General features: G+C 49.5%; 4 protein-coding genes across 4 annotated transcripts; 3 read left to right on the plus strand and 1 right to left on the minus strand.

Moving 5' to 3' along the window:
• Positions 1 to 4945: 4945 nt before the first annotated feature.
• PFICI_06162 (uncharacterized protein) lies at positions 4946 to 5923 on the plus strand (the record flags this gene model as incomplete). Its single annotated transcript, XM_007834743.1, has 1 exon — positions 4946 to 5923. The coding sequence occupies one exon, from the start codon at positions 4946 to 4948 to the stop codon at positions 5921 to 5923; it is 978 nt and encodes a 325-aa protein (XP_007832934.1).
• A 3004-nt stretch (positions 5924 to 8927) lies between these two features.
• PFICI_06163 (uncharacterized protein) lies at positions 8928 to 10831 on the plus strand (the record flags this gene model as incomplete). The annotated part of the gene is made up of 4 exons (XM_007834744.1): positions 8928 to 9328; positions 9410 to 9674; positions 9743 to 10540; positions 10598 to 10831. The coding sequence occupies 4 exons, from the start codon at positions 8928 to 8930 to the stop codon at positions 10829 to 10831; spliced, it is 1698 nt and encodes a 565-aa protein (XP_007832935.1).
• A 1089-nt stretch (positions 10832 to 11920) lies between these two features.
• PFICI_06164 (uncharacterized protein) lies at positions 11921 to 12922 on the plus strand (the record flags this gene model as incomplete). The annotated part of the gene is made up of 2 exons (XM_007834745.1): positions 11921 to 12024; positions 12220 to 12922. 2 exons carry the CDS (start codon positions 11921 to 11923, stop codon positions 12920 to 12922), a joined length of 807 nt encoding a protein of 268 aa, XP_007832936.1.
• Positions 12923 to 14031: 1109 nt separating this feature from the next.
• Positions 14032 to 15726, minus strand: PFICI_06165 (uncharacterized protein; the record flags this gene model as incomplete). The annotated part of the gene is made up of 1 exon (XM_007834746.1): positions 14032 to 15726. One exon carries the CDS (start codon positions 15724 to 15726, stop codon positions 14032 to 14034), a length of 1695 nt encoding a protein of 564 aa, XP_007832937.1.
• Positions 15727 to 22913: the final 7187 nt, after the last annotated feature.

Consider the following 22913-nt stretch of genomic DNA (forward strand, 5'->3'; position numbering starts at 1 on the left):
GATGTGTAGATTTTTATTACTCGAGATATAAATTAGTCATTCAGAACGGCGCCAAGGTAGCATTTTGTGAAAAGAAATTGACGCGGGGCAGGCCCGACTTTGGCCCATCATGACCCGCTGGGTGTGTCTTGTTCGGCCATTCATCAAAGATGGCCCCCAGGGTACGTGTAAATACGGCGGCGACTTGCACTTGCAACCCTGGCAATGAAGTTTTCCGAGTCAGTCAGTCACTGAAGCGGTGAAGACAACAGAAGCGTCTTTTTGAAAAAGGTTGTTTTGCATATTTGCCCTCTGGATTGGCTGTAGGTCAATCATCAATTGTACACAGTACTCCGTCATGACGGGACAGCACACGCGCGCGAGACACGAGGAGCGCCCGCACCATTTATTGAACATCAAATGCATGTCGGTTGCAGATCTAAACAATCAACCATGGGGTCGGCTACACTCAATCCTGAAGCCAGCCAGCCAGGCCAGATCCTGAAGGGTCACTCGGTGGCTGTGGGTGTACATGATTCGCTACCAGATACTTGGATTCCCCAGAACAATTGGACTAGAAAGCAGTCGTTGGCCAGAAGCGGAAGGTTGACACGGGCCACGAGCGGCTTCGATTCAGTGAAATGCAAGATGAGAAAAATCTATACACGGTTGAGAAGCCGCAATGATTGGTCATTGGGCGATTCGATACTTGCCCCCTCCCTCGAATGCAACGTCATGCAAAGTCCAATGATTCAAGCACCCGAATACTTTTGGTAGAAAAAGTCTGTCGTGGTCCTGTATTACAGTGGCTGGAGGCAGCCACGCGTACGAAGTATACCTGCTAGCCGGGCGCAAACCAGGAAGGGAAACGAAAAAGAAGCAAGCATGATTGTTGTCGTATATCTTTGCCACTTACACGTTATCATCATCGTCTGGAACCGAGACAAGAGATTGATAAGTCCAAGAGTGATGATGGTCAGAATGCAGGAGACTTTCGAACCGACCAAGCATTTTCCAGTGATCCTTCCTGCCCAGATGCGCAAAGCAAAAAGAAGAAATGGTTATGGCTTGAGGCCACAACTTGGGCCCCGCTGACGAATAGGGCGTTGGAATCGGATGCAAGCGAGCAAGCATTCAGCTGGGCGACATTGGGTCTTTTGGGGGCTATTGGAGGCCATAAGAGTCTTTTGCCCCCTGTAACCCTCGCCCGGCCCCCCGCTGTAATGTAACCGTCAAACCAGAAGTCAAATAGCCTGACTCGGCCACTTGAGAGCCGTGCCGGGAGTTACGTATGATGTACGTACTTTTTATTTTGCTCGGCACTCGATCTAGTCCAGGTGTTTTGTATGTTTGAAAATATGATAGGCACGGGAAACATGTGTGACGATGCATTTTTGAGACGGAATACTTGGAAGATGTCACCCGAGCCGGGCATGTAGCCGAGCCCACAGACGATTGTTGCCGGATATATACTTGGGTGCTTGCTTTTGTTTATTGATATGGAAGTGTGTTCGTGGCACCTAGACAAATGATGGCATGTTCTTGGTTGCAAGTCTACATGAGCAGAGTAATAATCAAGAATTACTTTTTGTTAGAAGCTACAAAGAGCTGGCTGAGCATACCGCAAACTGCACAGAGTACCTACACCCATTCAAATCAAATCCCCACCATGTGAAGGTAAGTGCTGCAAGAAACACGAGCCCACCTGCAATGGGGCATGGCAACAGGCAGTATAGGTGTAGATCTCATGCTGCAGGAGAGCTCATGACAGGCAAGCTTTGATCAATCATGATGCCTGTAATGATTTTGCGACCCGCAGCAAATGCGTGGTGCGTAGATATGTAGGTTTGTATGCACGTCTTGCTGCTGCACGCAAGATGCATCATATCACGTTACCAGCAGTGATAAAAAAACGGCCCCAGCATCGACTCAGCTGGGCAGGCCAACGACGGGGCCGGGACCGGGACCGGGGTAACAAACCCGTCAGTGGTTCTCTCTACCTGGGTCTTGTTTGCGGCAATCGTCACGTTTTTCGTATTACTAGCTGGCCAGCATGTTGCACTTGCAGGTTATTGCCTCGAATGAAAGTGCATATGTATAGTTGCTCGGCACATTGTGTGTATGTGCTAGTATCATTACGTATCTGCCTGTCATGTTCAAGGCGTCTAGTGTCCAAATTCAAGCCACCTGTCCCGCCCACTCAGTATCGGTAAATTGGATCTCTGACTACCTGTACCGCTGAAAAGCCTGGCAGGTAACGTCTAGGTTAGTCCACTGCACGGGCGGTGGACGCCGGGTAGGGCTCGGCTCAGCTCAGCTCAGCTCAGCTGAAATCTTGACCTACGTTTACACTACGTTGGCAAAAAAGGTCCACTAACCCTTAAGAAATACAAGGATCAGGGCACTTCTAAACTCAATTATTCGGCCAGGAAGCCACTAAGGTAGGAAGGGATACTTACTTGTCTGCCTAATCACGCGGCTTCTTTTCTGAGAGTGCGCATGCAAGTTATGTTGATTTTGGGGGGACTTTGCAACGCTGGATCCATGTACAGTAGGTAGGTAGGTAGTAGGTATTTCTCCATTGGGGCGGGAACTCTCCTCAGTCCCAAGCCCAGCCAACCAACCAACGAAGAGATTGCGCACCTCAACCCACGATGGTCTGAGACCAGGACCGAAGACGATAGTCTGTTGCCCCCAGCATCAAAGAGATCTTGATCGATCTAATTGAAATATCCGTCACACGGACGCCAATGAGAACACAGCCTTCCCCGACAAACTGAAACTCAGCTGCCTTTGTTCCCTGAGCAGCACTTTGGTGACGCGCGCGCGCAAGATTACCTAGGAAAGGAGTATGTTATCTACTGTGTTGTAATACGAAGTACTTCACACAAGCGCCCCATCTTTACGGCTCTGGCAGTCAGTCAGGGTCAGGGCGGCCAGGGTACAGGCGTTGTCAAGACGCCAAGAAGTCCATTCTAGAGCCTGTTTCTATCACTCTCCTTCTGTCCCCCCTCGGGTTTCTGTTCCTTGTTGGTAATGTAGACTACCGCTTCTTTTTTTTTTTCGCTCCCTCCTTTGGACCCCAAACCTAGCACGAATCACTCCGCCCATGTTCATGCAAAGCCCTTGGACTAACAAAGAAAAGTATTGCACGACAAGGTCAGCAAGATCCTGAGAGCTTTACGAGAGTTCCATGTCACCAATCTCCGCAGATCATGAAGATCTTTTTCTTTCCGAGATCCTCTAGAGAACAAAGACGCCGAGCTAGCTTTCCCTCTCGTTCCAATGGAGCTCAGGAATGATCTAGTTCGGCCTGCCCGTTACAGGCTCTCATGATTTCCCAGGTTAAGCAAATCCAACAAGTCCTGTAGCAACCTAAGTCAGCAAAACATTTCTTTCCGAGATAGTCCATCTATGTGCTGCTATCCGCGGAAATCCATCTGGCCGAGATTTTGATTTGTTTCTAGGTATGGATGTAGGCTGGTACTTACTCTCTGTCTGCGTCGCCAGGCTTGTTAGCGTCTCTGGAATTAGTGCTGACATTGGCGCTTGACATATGGAAGATAGACCACTCCCTCCCAGCTGTGTTTGTGCCGATTCGGAAGCTTACTTTTTTTTTTTCAAGGCTTTTCAAGTCATGGTTTGTGGATTTACTTGTTCTGCCCTACTTGCTACCTACTTTGTCACCGCTACAAACAGTGCGGCCAACAAAGAAGAAAAAAAAAAAATACTCGATGTTACTTACAGCTTGTTTGCCGTCTTGATCTGAATCAGGTCAGCTGTTAATTACCATGATGGGAAATTTTGCCCCATCTGCACTCGGTCCTTTTGATCAACTTTCCTCCAAGGTTGCTTTTTTCCATCATCGTTACTCTCAAGTGATTTATGGGATCATGTATGGTGCTTGCAAATGGTACTGAGCACCCGCGCGCTAACATGATGATGTTACTACTTACTCCTCGGCTACCTCGTCCACGCGGGAACTGGTCCACTCACTCACTGTCTGGTCCCGCAATGGCAGGGTTGGCCTAGGCGGTCTGATCATTTTTCTATAGTATTTTCTATACATCTATACACCAAATGAGGAGGCAAAACTACGACAAACCGCGGGGCACACTTGGGAGTAGTACCTTTCTATGGTGTGGGTTAGAACTGACTTATTATGAGGCTGACTTGACCAATAGCGGCGGGGGCGCAAGAAGGCCTGGCTCGTCCTTGTTATCGACACTCTCCACTTGCAAAGACACCCCTTCCCTGTTCTCTTGTTTTGGGATTTCCCTTCTACTTCATATCATAATAATGGACCCTTCCCGCCGCCGGCTCGATTCAGCAATGTCATACTTCATGATGTTGTCCATGTTCGAGTCTGACTTTCTTTTAAAGCGTTGCTTGACCGCTCCTCACCTCAATTTGCATTCTCATACGCCTATACGTCTTGTCGCCCCCATCAGACCAAAACAACACTTTCCCAATACGGCGCTGGGGCAGTCGCACAACAGCTGCATACCCTCCTCTATGCAGTAGATCTGGGAACTATTGGGAACTCATCGTTATTATAAATTGGCACTCGACTAGTCAACACACACACACACACACTCGAGGGAGTCATTGGCAGGAGAGGAATCACAAAAAAATACGTGGCCATCTCGTTGCCAGGGTTTCTGTGTAAGTTGAAATCATTTGGGGCTTTCTGGGTCAGCATACGAGCGGATGTATAGCCGCCGTTCCTCCCGTCAGCCAAATTTGATTACTGACTCCGAGAGGTATTTTCGTGGCCAAACATCTGACGCGCTTATAGAGCAGACAGCCTATCGTATCAAGCTTGGATCCAACTTGCGTCCAGCGCTCACAAACAAAATCGCGCCAGATATTTCCGGGGCTTGCTGCACAAATAGACAGGGACATTGGTTTTTTTCTTTTTTTTTTCTCTCTCTCTCCTTTTTTGATTTTCCCAGAAATAGCAGGAATGCCCGCTGTCCACCACCCATTATATTCAAGAAGTAATGTCTCTTCCCATTTTGCTTCTGGCGGCCTGCTGCGATATTTTTGCAGTGTCGGTGTAATCACCACTGTACTTGCTTTCATTTTTGCTTTGCATTTGATCATCAAGTACAAGAAGCTTTGTCGGTCACGAAAACACATCGTGGGCCTGATCGGCCAGAAAGAGGCCTTTGCCCATTACCTTGGGGAGGGAAACTGGGACAAGTCACGTGGAGTCAGCAATCCCATGATGGCAGCAGCAGACATGTCAGCGGAGCAGCACACGTCCTATACCGAAATTCAGCCCGACGAGAGTGAAATTAAGCCAAACGGACATGAAGTCATTGCAACGTGGAATATGGGGGATACAGCAGAAGTATCCAGAGATGGCCATGTCGATACGCCTCTATTTCTAAGAAACTCCCTGCTCGTGCGGCCGCCTCCCTCGCCGCCGCTAACACGCCCAGAAAGATCATCTGAGATGGATATATTCCAAGATCGACGAATGAGCTCGGCGTTGTCAACGGCAGGAGATTTGGAAAACGATTCGTTATACCATGCCAGTCCTCAAAACGTCTTGGCTGCCTCATCGTCATCATCTTCGGCCCAGGCTACACAAGACAATGCAGTCATTATACCGAGAAGGAGGTCGTATACAAAGGTCGTACCGATAGGTCCGCCCCAGCCAGTATCGTGGTTGGAAGAAGACGGGACCGTAGTGGCCTTTTCGCCCAGTTCATTTCCTTCATCCAACCCGGCTCTGCCACTTGCGCCGCACGACTCGTTCCACAATCATGGAATAGAGGTCAAGGGAGAAATTTTATCGGCACTGGATGACTCTGGGGCAGGCTGGAGACGCCACACACGCGTCTACGGGGGTGGTGTCTGCCTCGCCTGTTTGGCCTCTTCAGACAGAGAAGGAGGTTTCTATGGCGACAGAGTGCGACCAGAGGAGAGAAGATGAGCTGTGTGTACGAGAGAGAGAGAGGAAAACTCACATGCACGTGTTTTCTTGTCTTTTTCTTTCGCATCTAATAATGCCTTTGGAATTGTTCCAGCTATTTCCATTGACTTGCGATATTTCAGCCAGGCTTTTCAATGCATGCATACATGGCGGATATCATCTTTAGCTGCACGAGGGTCACGGTTAAGACTATTATTTCTGGTCAGACATATATGAACATGAGTTTTATGAAGATGCATACATCACTTGAGAATTATTTATTATCTAATAAATTTACACTAGCACTAATTTTGATGACTTGCTATTATATCTTCCGTGACATTAGATTAGCCTTTAACAGTCATGACAAACCTGCCTCATTCCTACCACATCAATGGCTGAATTGTGTCCTCAAACCATAAGCTCACCGGGTCAAGACTTTCAGCTATCCACAAACACATCATGAGATTAGTATTCGCAATGACAAGGGACTAACTGAAGGAGTCTGGGATTTTTGGCTGAGTCATTGATTACGCAATACCATGGAAGCTTTTTTTCGCCCATTTTTTCAGCTGCTCAGGACCGAAGCATGAGAACTTGAAGCACAGCTGGGGGCATGATTTTTGCCAGGGTTCAAAAAGTCCAGAAAAAAAACTCAAAAACGGCCCATGCTAAGCAAGCACTGCCACATTCTGCAAGCAACTATAGAGGCTTCTTTGAATGCGATGAATACGGATCTTTACGGACGTTACTGCTTACGACGAGTATGACAAGCCTTGACTAAGCAGAGTCCGTTTTCGCTTATTTCGTATGGTGTGCTGAATTCGGCAGTGTTTGGTATGTGGGATTAGGAATAAAGCCATGAGTATAGACGTTTTTAGGTAGATTGCATTGACGCGCGGCAAGGCGGAAGGATCTCTAACCATGTCCCTTGGGAGGTTTGATCAGTGTCATGAATGCAGTGCAACAAGGAAAGATCTGAGATTCAATCCTTCGGTTACTCCATTTGTGCATGACGGATTCCTTTCGTTTCTCGGAAATCTCGGGCGTGCCGGCAACGGCTTTATCGTGATTTTTCTTCTTGGTCCTTTTTGGAGGGTGTTTAATCTCTCCGCGGATGCCGATACGTGTGAAATGGGACCGAGGTTGCGAGTCATGCCGCTTGAATTGAAACTCATGACACAGTTGAGATTGGTACATTCTGACCCGGCACTAAGCCATCGTGTGTTCCTCTCTCGGGTAAGACTCGCGATGTCGCCGTACAAAACTCAATCAAAGGATCCTACCTGCAGCGACTCTGGGCATTTCAGCAAGGTGGTTTTTCTAAGCCAAGCCGTAATCTTCAACGGAGCTCATTCGTCATCATGATAACAAACTCCCCGGCGTCTGTGTAATTGAGTCGACTACAAGCGCGATCGCAAAATTTACCCTGATCCTGCAACTCGGAGAGACCGCGTTTATTTGGATATATTTTCTACACATGATTCGACCCCAAGTCATAGCAAATGCCAACACTCACCCGGTCAGGACTTATACGCAAGGCGTGACATGTGACAAATCTTCACATGTTTCCCAAGTGTTTGTTTTCTTGATAGCGTCGCAAAGCACAAGACATGAGTTTGCCACGATCGACAATAAAACAACACATCATGACTGTTGCTATACCAGAGTCAACCTCACAGCAATAACACCATATCGAGTGCAAGGGTCACAGGCAGTCAAGATCCACTCAGTCACCAGTCCAATGAAATCGGACCCGATGAATTGGGTCAATAAGAGGACAGCCAGGGTACAGCGGCCAATAAGTGGACTATGAGAGCTTGGCATTATATGCTGTCCGCTTTCAAAACTTCTCATCATTCTTAAACCTCTACTTCATTCCACTCATCCACTCGATTCAGGCCTCAAACGTATGAAATCACAAGCTTTAGACTAACATTGAGCGACGGGCACGAGTATGATGAAAGATGAGGAATAAGGGTAGCATAGGATTAACATCTCCAGCGCAGAATTGCTTGTACCGATGATAGGTCCAACACTTTGTAGATTTCAAGTTCTCGGGATGTTCTTTGGCCCAAAGACCGTCGGTAGCTTTTCTCTAAGCCTGGGAATAGTGTTCCAGGATATGAGATTGGTCACATAACATCAATCGTAAAAGGCATCCTCATTTTTTATATCCATGATAGAGTCTCTCAGACTCTCTCCCGAGAATGGAATCCGACTCAAATGTAGATGGCCGTGAATCCTGTTTCCCCTGGTGCATCGTGGGCTACTACATGACAAGAGCAGCGTAAGAGAGAGGGTATTGAGTGGCATGTACGAGGGGCACGGCTCCATGCGACCAGCTTGCAATGAAGAATTGCAAAAGTTGGCGGTGAGAAGCTGATTGCGCGTTGGCTAACCTCACTTTGTGGTTGTTTTCACTTTGTCAATTGTTTCTGTGTGTATTGGAACTGCAAGGAACTGAATGTTGACCTCCTCCATATGTATAACATGCTAGCAACGACCAGCGCACTCGGCTGCAAGACTTCTTACCGCGGGCCGAGCACCGGAATGAATGGCAGGAAGTGTTTACTCGCTATTCAATCTGATGCTGATAATTCCCAATTAGATTTCCTACGCTCAGAAACCCACCAATGATGAAGGATCACTGTCACCAGATTTGCCATATCCGCGTGTATTACGCCAACAGAATAGGGAAGTACTGAATGTCCAAAGGAGGGGGGATATGCCAGTTTCGGGCATTAATCAGACTCCGAGAGCACAGCACGATATTCAATCTACTGATGTAGTACAACAATAAAACTGTGCTGGCCTACTATCGTTGGTCAGGTTCCCCGCACAGAACATGTCGGTAAAGCTCAACCAGAAGCGAGGCATTGATCCAATGAGAGCCTCACGATAGATTTGGGGTTATCTCTGCTGGCTCGGGCATTTAAGAATCTTCAATTGTGTCAGTTGCTGTTTTCACTGTCAGACTCGATCAGTAGAATAAAGAAGCTACTCCAAAGTCTTGATTCGAGCCATGGCGCCCGAGATCATGGCAGTCGCTCATCCCGACGAACTCTCAACGGCGACTCGAACGACGCCGGGAACTGAACTATTATACCACAACGATAAAGATCACGCCATCACGACTGTGGAAGGGTATCCAATTCAGTACATTGAGAGAGATGATGGTTGTATCATTCTAGTACCTCAGCCATCGCCGAATGATCCCAATGACCCCTTGCGTTGGCCTGCATGGCTCAAATGGAGTACCTTTCTAAATGCCTTGAGCTACTCATTCATGGGCGGCGTGACGGGTCCCATCATGGCTGCAATGATGATTCCGCTCTCGGAGCGATTTGGTCAGACATTGCAAAGAATGTCCTATGCCAACGGGGCGACTCTTGTATGCCAGGGCGTCGGCAATACGCTGTGGATGTAATTATTTTCTTGAATCGGCCCGTCGTACATCATTCCCTTCACGGGATATAGGGCAACGTTTGCTGACGACAGTGACAGGCCCCTTGCCATCAAGTTTGGGAGGCGACCAGTCTACCTGGCATCCAACACTCTCATGGGCATTGCCTGCATCTGGCTAGGTGTAGCAACGAATGCGTCTTATACGCCCTTCATCATTGGCCGGGCGTTTCTTGGGCTCTTTGAAGCGCCGATCGAGTCGATTGTCCCCAGCACCGTTACTGATATCTTCTTTCTACACAATCGAGGCGCTCGCATCTCCATGTACGGTCTGTCCGTACTTGGAGGTAATGAGCTTGGACCCTTGGTGAGCATTCTTTCCAAACATGACATTTCGTACAAAAAGAAAAGGTCATGGAAATTGACAGCTTCAAGTTTTCTGCAATCATATTTCAGTCCCTTGGCTCAGCATGGGCATTCTACATTGTAGCCATCTTTATTTTCGCCAACTCAATCACCATGTTCTTCTTCATGCCAGAGAGCAGGTATCTGGGCGCACGACCAACTGTGAGCTTGGCTCCCTCGGGCCCAACGCCAGCGGCACAAGCTCGAGACAAGGGCGGTGTCGAGATGGTGGAAGACGTGAGAGAGACGCGGCCCCATGCCAAGACGCTCGTGGCTGCGCAAAAGACATCCCTCGGTGAAGTGGTTCCCAAGCAAAGCTTTGGCCGGAATCTTGCCTTATGGGAGGCGCCCGACAAGAACGCTGGCCTCGCAAAGGACTTTCTCCGGCCCTTTATTCTTTTGACATATCCTACCGTTCTGTGGACTTGTTTGATTTACGGAGCATCTTTGGGTTGGAATGTGATACTTGGTGCCACAGTGGCCCAACTCTTTGAGCCGCAGTACGGCTTTGATTCACAGGCCCAAGGTCTCGTGTTTCTCGCCCCCTTTGTTGGATCCCTCGTCGGCACCTGGCTCTGCGGACCCATGGCCGACTCCATCGCCAACTATTATACCAGGCTCAATGATGGTGTGCGCGAGCCCGAGATGCGACTCCCTACGTGTGCAATCGCAGCCGCGTTGACAACTGCTGGCGCCCTTGTAGCGTCTCTCACCTATCACTACGACACGCATTGGATTGGACCCATTTTTGGAATTGGTATCTTGGGTGCTGGTGCTCAAATGGGAGCCACACTTTCCATGAGCTACGCATCAGACTGTCACACAGATGTGAGTTTATCGTGTCCCAAGTTTGACCGGATTGCCATTGTCTAATGCCCAGGGCAGCTCATTGTCGAGCTCATGGTCGCGGTGGCTTCACTCAAGTCGCTTATTGCATGGATATGGACTTGGGTTATCAACGACTGGATTGCTGCTCAGGGAATGCTCGTCGCCTTCATGACTGTTGCTGCGATCAATATTGTTCTTTATCTGACGACGATTTTGCTCTACATTTATGGGAAGAGGCTGCGAACCTGGATTCATGAGCACGACATGTTGGCCAAGGCAGGTCTGCGGTAGTACTAAGGGACTTTGCGAACCCAAGTATATACGGCTTGCGATATTGAGTCAGTCGGCTCATTGCGAGAGGAACCCATATCAGTCGGACCTTACTGGGTAAGAACTTATTGCTAGTAGAAAAGAGTCGATATATTGCAGGCCCCATCACAATGGTTATCGGTAGCTGATAGCAAGAGAATTTACACAAGAATGGTTTTATAGACTAAAAGTTCTTGATTATCTTAAATCTAGGCACGATGAAATATATTACAGCCCAGGTTAAGCTTCTGTCAGCGCTCTGGCAACAACCATGGCTGAAATATGTGCCCAGTGTTCCCCACCATTCGTCTCCTATAATCCTATATATGTACGGGAAAGCATGTTCATAACAATGCCTAGCACAGTTGGAGGTGCCATCAGTCCTACTTGGCCAGGACAATATCTGCTGCCGTAATGACTTGTCTGATTTGAGCACCTACCACCTCCTCAAGTAGAAATGGCTTGGTCTTACATAAGATCTGCTTGGTATGTCTACGTCGCCACTTGACAAGATTAAGTGCTGATTAAGCTGACAGCGTCCAAACCTACTGCATGAACTAGCACAACATCGTCCTGCATATAGAACACATGCATCTCTCTGACTTGCAGTCAAACCTGTACTATTCACAGGGTGTGGAGGCCTGTGAAATTTGAGACTCGGCCGCACTTCCTGGTGTAGATGACAAATGAAGACCAGTGAGAACGCCCCAAGCATCACTCTTTGGCAAAGGAGTCGATCCTTGGATGGCTGCCGCCAAGGACTGGAAGCATACTTCATTCCACGGCAAGAATGAGCGCTGGTCGATAGTGTCTTACGAGAACTGCAGTATTTGCTGTAGTGCAGAGCGCCGGTTCGGGAAGTCAATACACTTACTTCCCCCTCCTTTCTGGGCATGCATATTAGACATACGTCCATGGCGGGGGAATAGTCGGCCGCACATCTAGACTACTGGATATATATGTGTTACTATATCTTGGTCTCTGTTTCGCGGGTTCACTCGAATCACTGCGTCTTCTTGCACTCATCGCTCCGCTTACACCATTCGCATAAGAGTACCACTATTATTAAAAATGACGGTCATTAACGACGCCCCCTCTCGCTTTGTCATTCGTCCGCTTGACGTGTCACATATTGAATGGGTTTCCGCCATTTTTGCTCACTCTCATCTCTTCCAGTAAGTATCAAAATCTGTGGCATCCTTGATTTTTTTCATCTTATCCTGGAAGAGTCTATGTTTGAAATTTCCCGGTCCCGTAATTTTGTCTCGGGAAATACCTGCCGATCTGGTATCGGTAGCTCGAGCACTTGGTGGAAATTTCTATACAATCATGAAAATAAATCGAGAAGCTAACACATTTCGACTGACTAGCAACAAGGCATGGCGTGGCTGGCTACCAGAAAAGAACCTGACGGCCCTGGCGTACGAGGTCCTGGGAACGTCCGACTACCTGATGCGCCACCAACTGGAATCCGGCTACTCTCTGGGCATGTTTGACACGGAATACCAATTCAAAAACCCGGCATCGGCCCCGAACGGCGGCAAACTCTGGTGGGATCCCCAAGACCCCCATGCCGACGGCCAGCGACTGCTCGAGCAGATGGACTTCCCCCTCGTGTCCATTGCCCTGGCCTACGACAGCATCCACCCGCTCGACCCGGCCGGCATGGCGCCCCTGCTGGTCTCGCTGCCGCCGACAAAAGACATTTTTGGCATCCTGGCCGCGCTGGACCCGCGCGACCCAGCGACGTGGCAGGCCACCGGCCCCGGCCAGGTCCTATTTCGCAACGCCACTAACACGCGAGCCGACTATGAAGGGCTGGGTCTCATGGCCAAAATGGCCCGGGAGATGATGTTTAGGTCTGCCGAGCAAGGGTTCCGGGCTATACAGATTGAGTGTATGAATAATCCCGTCACTCACGTTTGGAGCCACCCTCCTCCTCCATTCAAGGGCGAGGTGATTTCCGAATTTCAAACAAAAACGTACGAGGAAAAGGATGAGAACGGCAAAATGGTTGCCAAGCTAGGATTGGCAGACCAGAGGATGACAAAGTGTTACGTGACGCGTAGGTAGAGCGGTTCTTCATTGCTACTCTCAGACTCCTGAGGACTACTATGAGGGAGGCGAGAAAAGAAAAAGGCAGCTGACTGTATATACGAATTTCTTCATGATTGTTGCCCATCACTTTAGGGACGGACTGACAGATCCACTGGATTAGAGATGAAGATGTGCATACCCAAGGCTCAAGGCATGATATTCAAAATTATCTGTGGAAGCAGGTCTTCTTCTAGTCCTTCTGCAAGTGTTTGTCCAAGGCCACGACTAGTATACCTACATAATAATGCTGACAAGCCCGTCCTTTTATATCCTAGCTGCATGCCTAGGCATCACAATATAGGTTTGTATGAAAACGACTGGGCGTTGAGAATGCGGCAGTCGCAGAGATTTCACTTTAGACTTTACGACGAAGCTTCACATATCCATAAAACACTGCCTTGGAGGCTGAGCAAGTCATGGCTATCAAGTTTTATATTGTGCCAATCTTCTAGCTATGAATGGGCCTTTCCCAATATTTTCTTCGGCAGACGTAGCCACATTGGCTGTTGTCTGCCTAGCGCTTCCCGTTCATCCTCGCGCTGTCCACCGAGCAAACATCCACACACAAGTTTCATCAGTGTGTGATGTCCCGAATAGTCCCGCTGAGATACCACTGTCTCAAAAGTACATATACCAAAGTATGACCTCTATCGGTCGGCGTAAGTGAATGACGTGAAGAATAGACAGCCATGAACTCCGAGGACACTGTGTTGCGAATACGCGGTCCTTCGAGTAGCGAGTGCCGTGAGCATGATTCGCGGAATATGCCCAGTGATTCATGAAAAAAACACCAAGCTTCTCTATCCCCTCGTCGAATGTGAACCAAACCAGCCGCAAAAGAAACAAAAACACAGAAACCAAAAGTCGTGGTATTGCAATGAAATGACAAAGCCCTCATGCTAACAATGCCTTCAAAGTGAAAACCAGATGCCGAGAGTTGAGAAGAAGAAATTCCTAGAATCTCCCATCAACGTTGAAATTTGCTGAGATCACTCCGAGAAGGATCTACCTTTGTGAAGCAAACATTGTACAAGTCGAGGGAGCGTGCCATCATAATCACGTAAATATCGATGGGCGAGGACCGTCTAAGCGGCTATGCTACCCTTGCGCTTTTCAGCGCTGGTGAGCACCAGCATTGGGGCTTTGCGTTGACCGTCAGCAGCCTCGGGCTTGCGCTGCGTTCCGTGCTTGAACACGCTGGCGAAGCTACCGGCCTCGCTGTCGGAAGCGCTGTTCAGACTCTCAACACTCTTGCGTGACTTGGAACGAGAGCTTGGGCGGTCAGACCCAATGGCGCCCCAGCTACCGCTGGTCGAGGTACGGGAACTAGCCAAACTCGGCTCAGCATCACCGGAAAGACTTCCAGAGCCACTACGTCCAGAGTCAGACTCGTTATCCGTGAGAGGAGTTCCAGCCTCTTCGGCGGTCTCCGAGACGGGGCTCATGCTGCCGGAGCTACTGCTGGTGCCCTTGCGTCTCTCCAGACCAGCGCGAACAAGATTGTGGACAGCGGAGCGGCGAGTGCGAACAGCAAAGTTCTTGCTTCCTTCATGCTTGGCAGTCGGCTTGGCACGCAGCTCATCGATCGAAGGAGGACCACGAGGCTGGCGGACGGGGTGCTCACCAGCACGGGCCTGGCCAGGTCCGTAGCCACTGATGAGTGGGGAGATTGGGAATGCAGCCGTCTTGGGCCCTGCCGCCTTGTTCGCGTCCTCAGTCGACAGTGACAAGCCCTTCTGGTTTGCAATTGACGAAGCCTTCTTGTGTCCTCGACGGAAAGCATTGGCAGACGGCGGCGGAAGAGGGGTAGGCTCGGCTGTCATCTCTAGCTTCTTGGGCGGCGAGTTGCTACGGAAGAATGGCCTCTCGTTCTCCATAGGGGGCGGGGATACCTCAACGCGAGGAGTGTTGCCTGTTGCCTGCTGGAAGGTCATGTTTTGCGGCGTAGCGGGCTGGTCCAGGTAAGCATTGCTGTACTGTGCCTGGCTCTGGTCAACGTAATAAGCCTGCTTGCCGGTGGCAGGGTCGTAATAAGTGTACACATTCTGTTGAGGCTGCTGCATGGATGCAAGTGACTGCTGCAGGCTCTGGAGCTGCTGCTGCTGCTGGTACAGAGTCTGCAGAGCCACCTGCTGCTGGAATGAAGCCTGGCCGCTGAGGTTCAGGGCCTGGAATTGCTGAGCTGCAGCCTGGATGTTCAAGAGCTGCTGCTGAAGGCGCTGTTGCTGCTGAGCCAAGTGCATGTTCGCAGCTACCAACTGGGCGTAGAATGAAGGGTCCATCTGCTCCTGATCCTGCTCGTCAAATTGCAGCTGAGGCGGAGCAAGAATCTGGTCAGCAGTATAGTGTTGTCCAAGACCCATCATCATGGGGTTGTACGTCTGCTGCTGCTGCTGCTGTTGTTGTTGCGTCGCAAGACGGGGAAGCGATGTCTTGGGTCCAGCATAAACGTTCTCCTGAGCATTGTACATACCCGAGTTGGCGCCGTTCCTGTTGGGTAGGTGCTGGGCAGTCGAAGCAGCTGTGGCAGAAGACGGAAAGGTGGACGTGGTGGCCGACTTTGGAGCGGTCCGGAGGCCTGCGAGCAGATGCGATCGGCTCGTCCGTGGTGTGGGAACACCAGTGTCGTTGCTCTCATTTGCAGCCTTGAGGGAGTCGAATGATAGCGGCTTGATGTTCTGACCACCACGACGCGAAGCCAGGCCACCAGCAGGCATGCCACCAAGGGGTTGCATTGCGAATCCGTTGTGAGACATTTGAGCAAAATCGCCGGCGTGCATTACTCAAAAATGGGTTGGTGTAGTCTATCAAAAAAATACCGTCGAAATCCTGGATCGAAGACGGGTGAAATCGATCGACGAGATTTTCGAAGTGAAATCGAAGGAGTGGATGATTGCCGCTGGTGTTGATTGGGCGATCGATGCAAGTTATTACAAAAGCGTAGTCGGAAGTATGCAATTAAGGCGATTCGTGAAGATGCTTTGAAATGATCTGATGGAAAAAAGAAAACAAGCCGACCAAGTCGTTCTTCTCGGGAGCTGATTGATTCGAAAACTCTTGTCGTGTCAAACGAGATGCCGAGATGGAGAATCTGGCAAGATCAAGATCGCGGACCAAGGGCGGCGACAGGAATCGGGGAACAGGATCAGAAACGTCTGAAGACTTTGCAGTTGCTGCTTCGGATGAAGATGCGTCGCTGCGACAATTCTCTAAGACGAGCCTGAAGTATTAGAAAAAGAATCTGGTGCGTGTAGAAATGTTGCGATTGTCCGTTTCGGAATGAGTGATGATCCAACCGGATGGAAGGAAAGTGCGATAACGAAGAATGGCTGAAAGCTGAAAGGCGAGGAAAGTGCTCAGAGTGAAAGTTGCCAGGGGCGACAAGATGCGGCAGCGCAAATTGTCAAGTAGGCAAACGTCACTTGGCTGCGAGTTCAAAGAACAGGCAGACCAGCAAGCCGCAAAGGGAAGTGCTGTGGAACGTTTATGCAGCGGCAAGATCAAAGTCTAGAGCGACCGTTGAAATGGGGCGCTGCTGACAGTGGGTTGACAATGTCGAGTTCCTTTTGTTCCGATGAGTACGATGACGATGATTAGACCCTGGAGAAGGCTTACACTGAAGCAATTCCTTGTTTGTCCAAGCGTGCTTTGTTCAAAGAACCTGGGATGGCCTTGAGATGACAAAGACAGCGCGATGGCGGATGGGTGAGTGATCCTGATCTCTCAGTGCTTGTTGCTGTTTGCACTTGTCTAGTAGTAGGCCTCGAGCCGGTGATCAGATTATTGGCTGGGATGATGTGCTATATGCGTCGAATGGAAAATGATCAAAATGATGCAGTTGGCGAAGCCGAAAGTGTACAATGATTAAATAGGTGTCCGAGTATCAATCTGGTGATAGCTGGGAGACGATTCGATGCGCAGGTTGTCTGGTAAGCGAATTCCCGTTCTTTTTGTCCGTGTTTTGACTTTCTTTCCTTCCTTTAAATTTTTTTCTGGTTTTAGTATTTTTCTGTCTTCTTTTTGTTGTGGTTTGGCCGAGTGTCTTCCCGAGCGTGACGCGACTTTGACTTTTTGGGTTGACAATTTTAGACTTCAACGACGACAGAGGCAAAGCCACGACGAACAATGGAGGAAAAAAGGCGTGAACCGCGTGGTGCAATTGAGCTGAGGAGAGAGACAACTATCGGGGGGGAAGGGGGGGCGGGATAAAGGACAGTGGTAGCTAGAGAAGGTGGGAAAAAGGAAGAAAAAGAGAAGTTGGACAAAAAAGTTGTGATCCAGAGAGGAGGAGGAGAAAGAGAGAGAAGGAGAGGGAGAAGAACTCTGGTCGTTTGGTGGAGTGGACCCAGTGCTATTGAAGGAGAAAAAAATAATGAGCTACCGTACTGGCTAAGGTAGGTCGGCAGGCAGGTACCTCTCCATCTGTACCTACATTCAAATGTTAGGTGTCCAGGGTCTGGCGCTCACTGTCATGGCGTCGAAAGGGCAGCGTACTTGGCCTAGATCGGTCTCTCCTGCTGGTACTGGGCTGCTGAGAGCCTGTGGCTCAATACAATTTTTTAGCGGTCTTTGGGGTCTACCTACATCAGGTACCTACATACTTTACCTACGGGTACCGTTACTACCACCACCACCCAACGCACCATTGGCGCTGCCCGATTGACACTCTCATTCTGAATGTGGCTCGCCCTTGGCTCCGCCCTAAAATTCTGCAAAAGGCCAATGGCCCACCATTGGGCGGTTCGGGCGATTCCCACCCTGGCTCGCCCTGTGCCTTTTTAGTGGGCTGGCCACGACCACGGAAGAAGGTGGCCTTGGTGGCCCTGACAGGCCTGCAAGCCTGGGCGCTGGATGGGGGTTCAGTGGCCAACCGAAAGCCAGCTTTCTCTGAAATACTGCAGGACACGAATTGCGGTGTGGAGTCAGTCATTGTGCTCGGCTGGGGCTCCAGTCCAGGTGTACACTACTACTACGTATTAGAAATGGCATCCCAGAGTATTCCGTACCCGACGTGTGCTCAAAATCTGGTACACTCTCTCGAAATCTTGAATATTCCTTTTCGAATTCCATCTACAACAATACTCGACTACACGTTTAATATGCGGATGCCACGGAAAACAATGAAGGTTGGGCAACCTACATAGTATACTCTTCGATCTCCAAATGGTTCTACCAAGAAATCCAAGATACCCGTGCTGGAAACGAACCATACACATAGGACCTATGCAGGTGGTGGGTGTAGGCAGTACCTATAGGTCGCATTTGATAGTTGCACGTATGGCTGTCCTACAGAAGCCTTCACCTGGAAGTAACTAACGACAATTGACCTGCTTGTTTTACACAATCAAAAGCGACTCAGCGATTGCGTATTGACATTCGTATGATAATATGAATGTAGATGTGAGTCAAGCGTGCAGTATTCAATAGCGAGGTACGTGATCCGACCACTAGAGATATATGGAGAGCCCTCGGGCTCCAGGGCTGCTGAGGGCCTGGATTGTGAGTGGAAGTTGACTTGTGAGGTGCCGCTAGCAAAACGGTTCAAAAAGAGGGGAAGATGTGCTGCCTGCCATAGATATGCCCTACCTGCCTACTCAGCGGTGAGAGTCTGCAGACCTTTGTTACTATTGATGAGCATGAATTATGGAGTGTGGTAGGCAATGTCATAGACAAGGTAGGTCGAATCTGAGGGTTGGAATTGCTTTAATCATACTCCATGTGCATTGTGTGCGATCTCGATGTAAGGAGCAGGTAGGTGTGTGCCAGGAGATTGAGGTTGCGCGGGCTGCTGATTGGACGACTTCAACATTCGCCTCCTCAATCACCTTAACAAGTTGCAACCTCTGAATGGTTCAATGTGATGGGAAGCAATGCACGGTGCAAGGTGCGCCGGGGATGAGTTGGAATGATGGGTCAGATGGATCATGGGCCAGTCAACCCGTTCGTCCTCTGCTCAAGTGCTATTTGATCCGCTCTACCGCTCCCATCTGTGCTGGCCAACCACATGCATTGACTGGCTATCCAAAGGGGGGCGAGCAAGCCAGGGGCGCAAACATTGATCGATTGAATGGGATGAATGGACAAGGAGCATTCAAATGTCCTTGATGATCACCAGCACAGGGGTTGAGGGGCACTGGGGCTATCAATCGACCGGGAGTCGTTGATGATTGAGGTTGCTTGCCTCCTCCATACTTACTATGTACGTAGATATCTCACAATTGTTATCTATTTCTACAGTCTGCGCTGAGATGTTGTATTTGGAGTACGAAGCACACTCGGCACATGGTGGACATTCTACATATGCCTAGTACAGGTCGCACCACGCCCATTGGATACTTATATTGATATGAGGCAATATCTTCAAGTCTCTGTCCTGTTTGTCTTTTTGTGCCAGATCTACCTGAATATCATTTGAATGAGGTAGCCACCCATATATTCGTAGTGATGAGACCGAGGAAATGGGTCGCAAGCAACCACTCTCAAAATGACAATGGACGTGCCTCTAGTTGTAGGTTTCCTGGGCATTTTTCGGAAAGAAGCCCGGGATTGCTTGCGATCTTTCATGTAATTGTGAAAATCAATCAAAAACTCCGGCTTGTTTACCTCAATTTACCAAACTCAAGTTGTATGAGGCATTACCTAACCCGCACTGGTTGCTGGTGAACAGTTTACTACTACCACCATCAAAACACAATACCTGGACTTGCCACTTGGACCAGCTTTTGAACCCTGAGGAGGTTGTTTCCCGGAGTGCGGCCAAAGCTTGCGCCGCAAATTGTCTCCAATATTGCTATTTTAGTGCACCTAATTGAAGACCTTGTCAGAGACTCGCGTCAGGTACGACGACGTGGTAAACTCATTCATCAGTGTTCATGAGCTCTGACCAGCAGCGTCGCAACGTTTCCTGGTATCTGCAAGACGGCGCACTGGCGAGATATGTAGGTACAGAGCCAGTAAAATGCGGTAGATTAGTAGCAGAGTGATACCATGTCTCTTCCCCCATGATTCATTGGCCTCGCAATGCGCAGGAACACCCTCCCATCCATCATCTTTAGAATGCGCATCAATTGTCGTTGGGAAAGCTGGGGAGCTACATTCATGCCATTCTTTCTTGGATGCGTACGTACCATGGGCTCAACCCCACATGGTGATTGGGATGTCGTAGCCCGTTTTCGCCGACGATCTACGCCCGTCCATGCGTCCCCCAGCCGTGTCACGAAACCTTGCGACTACTCCGTACTCTATTTCAGATGCATCATGGTAGTAGTACCACGACAAAGTAGGGGACTTGGGGGGAGAACGGGGACCTGCTAGCTGTCAGGGGCATCAAAGCAAGACACGGGGACGCATAATCGTCCAAACAATCCACCAGCCAACCCGGCGCCATGGGAAAAGGCAGGCAGGCAGCCCACCCTTTGGACTCGTCAGGCTTCGGCATGTTCGGTACGATCAGTATAGTGTATACTCGACTTCAAATAGACCAATGCTGTGGACATGTCCCTCCCCGCGTACTCCGTCGTGGTGTCTCTGTTTCTTATTCCCTGTCTAATAATTTCTCGTCCTGCGGTGCTGCGAGCGATCCAGACTCGTGGGTCGACTCTTGTGCGACACAGTCATCAGAGACGCATGTGCTTGGACAATTGCGCCCGCCGCATATTTCTACGTGCAAATGACACAATGTAGACAAGAGTAAGGGGAAAGGGCATGCATGACTGGGCATTTCAAAAGTGCAATTAGGCTTCGTCAATACATAGGACGTGCAATCGGGAGCCAACAAGGTACGATACACAGAGTACGTAGTCGGCAAGCGTACAGGTGTGTCATGCCCGGTGCGCACAGATAGAACTTCATGTCTCAAAATCTGCTCAAGTCTTTTTGTTCTTGTTCTCATCATTCTGCGCAACTTGGTGTGGTATATTAATGTACATCTATCTCTGACAGGCATCCCATTTCTTGGAACCATCCATCATCTCACATCAGGAAGATCCCCCAAGTCTTCTGGATCAGACGAAGAGCGTGCGCCGACACCTAAGTGCTGTTAGCCCAAGGACGGTTTCGGCTTGGTTGCGAGCGAGACGGCCGCTTTTGGCATGGTCGCATCATCCATCGTATGTCGCGTCGACCGAACCTGGGAAAACCTGAGACACGCTGGGGGTGGGGCCCAAGGGAAAAGAGTGGAGAAGCGTCAGGGTCTCCATCCGTGTTTTGTGCCCTTTCCACCGTCAAGACAGTCCGTATCCAGGTCAGGCAGGTTTGGGAGCGTAGCATTCGGCAGCTCATCAATCAAAGCTAGCGTGGCTGTTCTATTTGAATCAGCGACGGGCAATTCGCAAGCGGAGATTCATCAACTGTCAGGTGCCACTTCCCTCTTTTTTCTAGTTCCGCTAAGGGACCGTGTACACTAGCACATAGTAGGTGACTCTGGAAGTCCCACACGAGCCGGGCAAAGAAAAGGTCGAGCAAGATACATTATTAGGTACATTGAAACCCAGCCGGAAAACAGCCCCAAAGCTTTGTACTTGAGATCAGTGGGAATCGTCAACGGCTCCCGAGCCTGTCTTACAACAAAACACACTTGCTGCTCGTCCTTCTCGTGTTACCCATTTCCATCGGTTCTCGGGACCAATCACAGCTACGGTCCAGTTAATCAATGACCAAAACCTTTCGTCGAGGTCCTAGTGATCCGCGCATAACACTGACAACTGAGAATCTGGCGTTTGTGTTAAGTATGCTTGTGATGACGATAGCAGATTCCAATTATTGCAGATCATGCTCGTTAAAGGAGAGTTAATCAACCCGGATTGTGCTCCTTGCTTGGCCAATATTTCATCAAGGCGCAACACTCCCAAATCCGCTGGCAAACATGATCGGCCAGCTAATTTTCCATTCTCAGTGGGTAAAAAGGCACTTGGTAGCAACAACAGGGTCTCCCGCCGGCTTGCATTCAGGGTTGCGGGACCACCACCCCCCAAACCCATGTCGGGTACACTTTCGGGCGCAGCCAAGCGGCGCTTAATTGATCACTGTTGGCAAATCACTTGCCTTGATCACAGCCGCCACTGAACACCCACATGCGGCTCTAAATACCGTTCACAATTACGTGGCAATCGCGTGCGAGCGTTCAGGCTGCCCGCCCAGATCGGTTAGGGATGCATATCTTGTCGGAAGCAGCGACATGTTCGCCATGCCATTGATGGGGTAGATACACGGAAGAGACATGCGAAATTGAGGAGATGCCGTATCTATATCGTCAAGTCTAGTCTACACTCTACGGTACTCAGGCCAAGGCCGCAAGATTATCAGCTTATTACCGTCCTGCGCTTCCTTCGTGTGAATTCCTTCAGGAACAATTGCTTCAACCCATAATATCTGACGTCAAGCTGTCATCTCGAACAGTCCGATATGCTAACCTGGATCTTTGTGACAGCGATAAGATCCAAGCAAAGCCGTCCTGGCCTCACTAAAGACGCATTTGGTGTATAACTGAGCAACGCGTCTGAACTGAACTTGTAATCATTGTTTCACTTACATGAATCATTCGATGGAAACGGCCTTTGCAGCGACATAAGACAATGTATCAAAAGATCAGATAGATGTAAGGGACCAGACTGAGACATTCATGATTGTTCGGGTCTACTACAAGGCGGCCGCTCGCAACAAGTATGCCCACTGGCGCCGGTGCCACGGAGCTGGTTGATTCAATTACGGGCTTGCCGAGAGTATAAGCGGCCAAAGCAAAACATGAATGGTGGAATGTGTGCTAGTGTATGGCTGTCTTGGACGCCATATCACATTGACCAGTTGAAGCTGCTACGACATCTCCTGATTTTTTTGGATTTGCCGGTTTTGCAACATTGGGAGGTATCAACCCCCTAAGCTCACTCGTAATTACTGCATGGCTTGCATGCATCACAAGGTACTCGAAGTCAAGGTGCCGAAATCGTCTGAACATTAAAGTATCTCGTTG

Source organism: Pestalotiopsis fici, assembly GCF_000516985.1.
Source record: "Pestalotiopsis fici W106-1 unplaced genomic scaffold PFICI_Scf_4, whole genome shotgun sequence".
NCBI lineage: Eukaryota > Fungi > Ascomycota > Sordariomycetes > Amphisphaeriales > Sporocadaceae > Pestalotiopsis > Pestalotiopsis fici.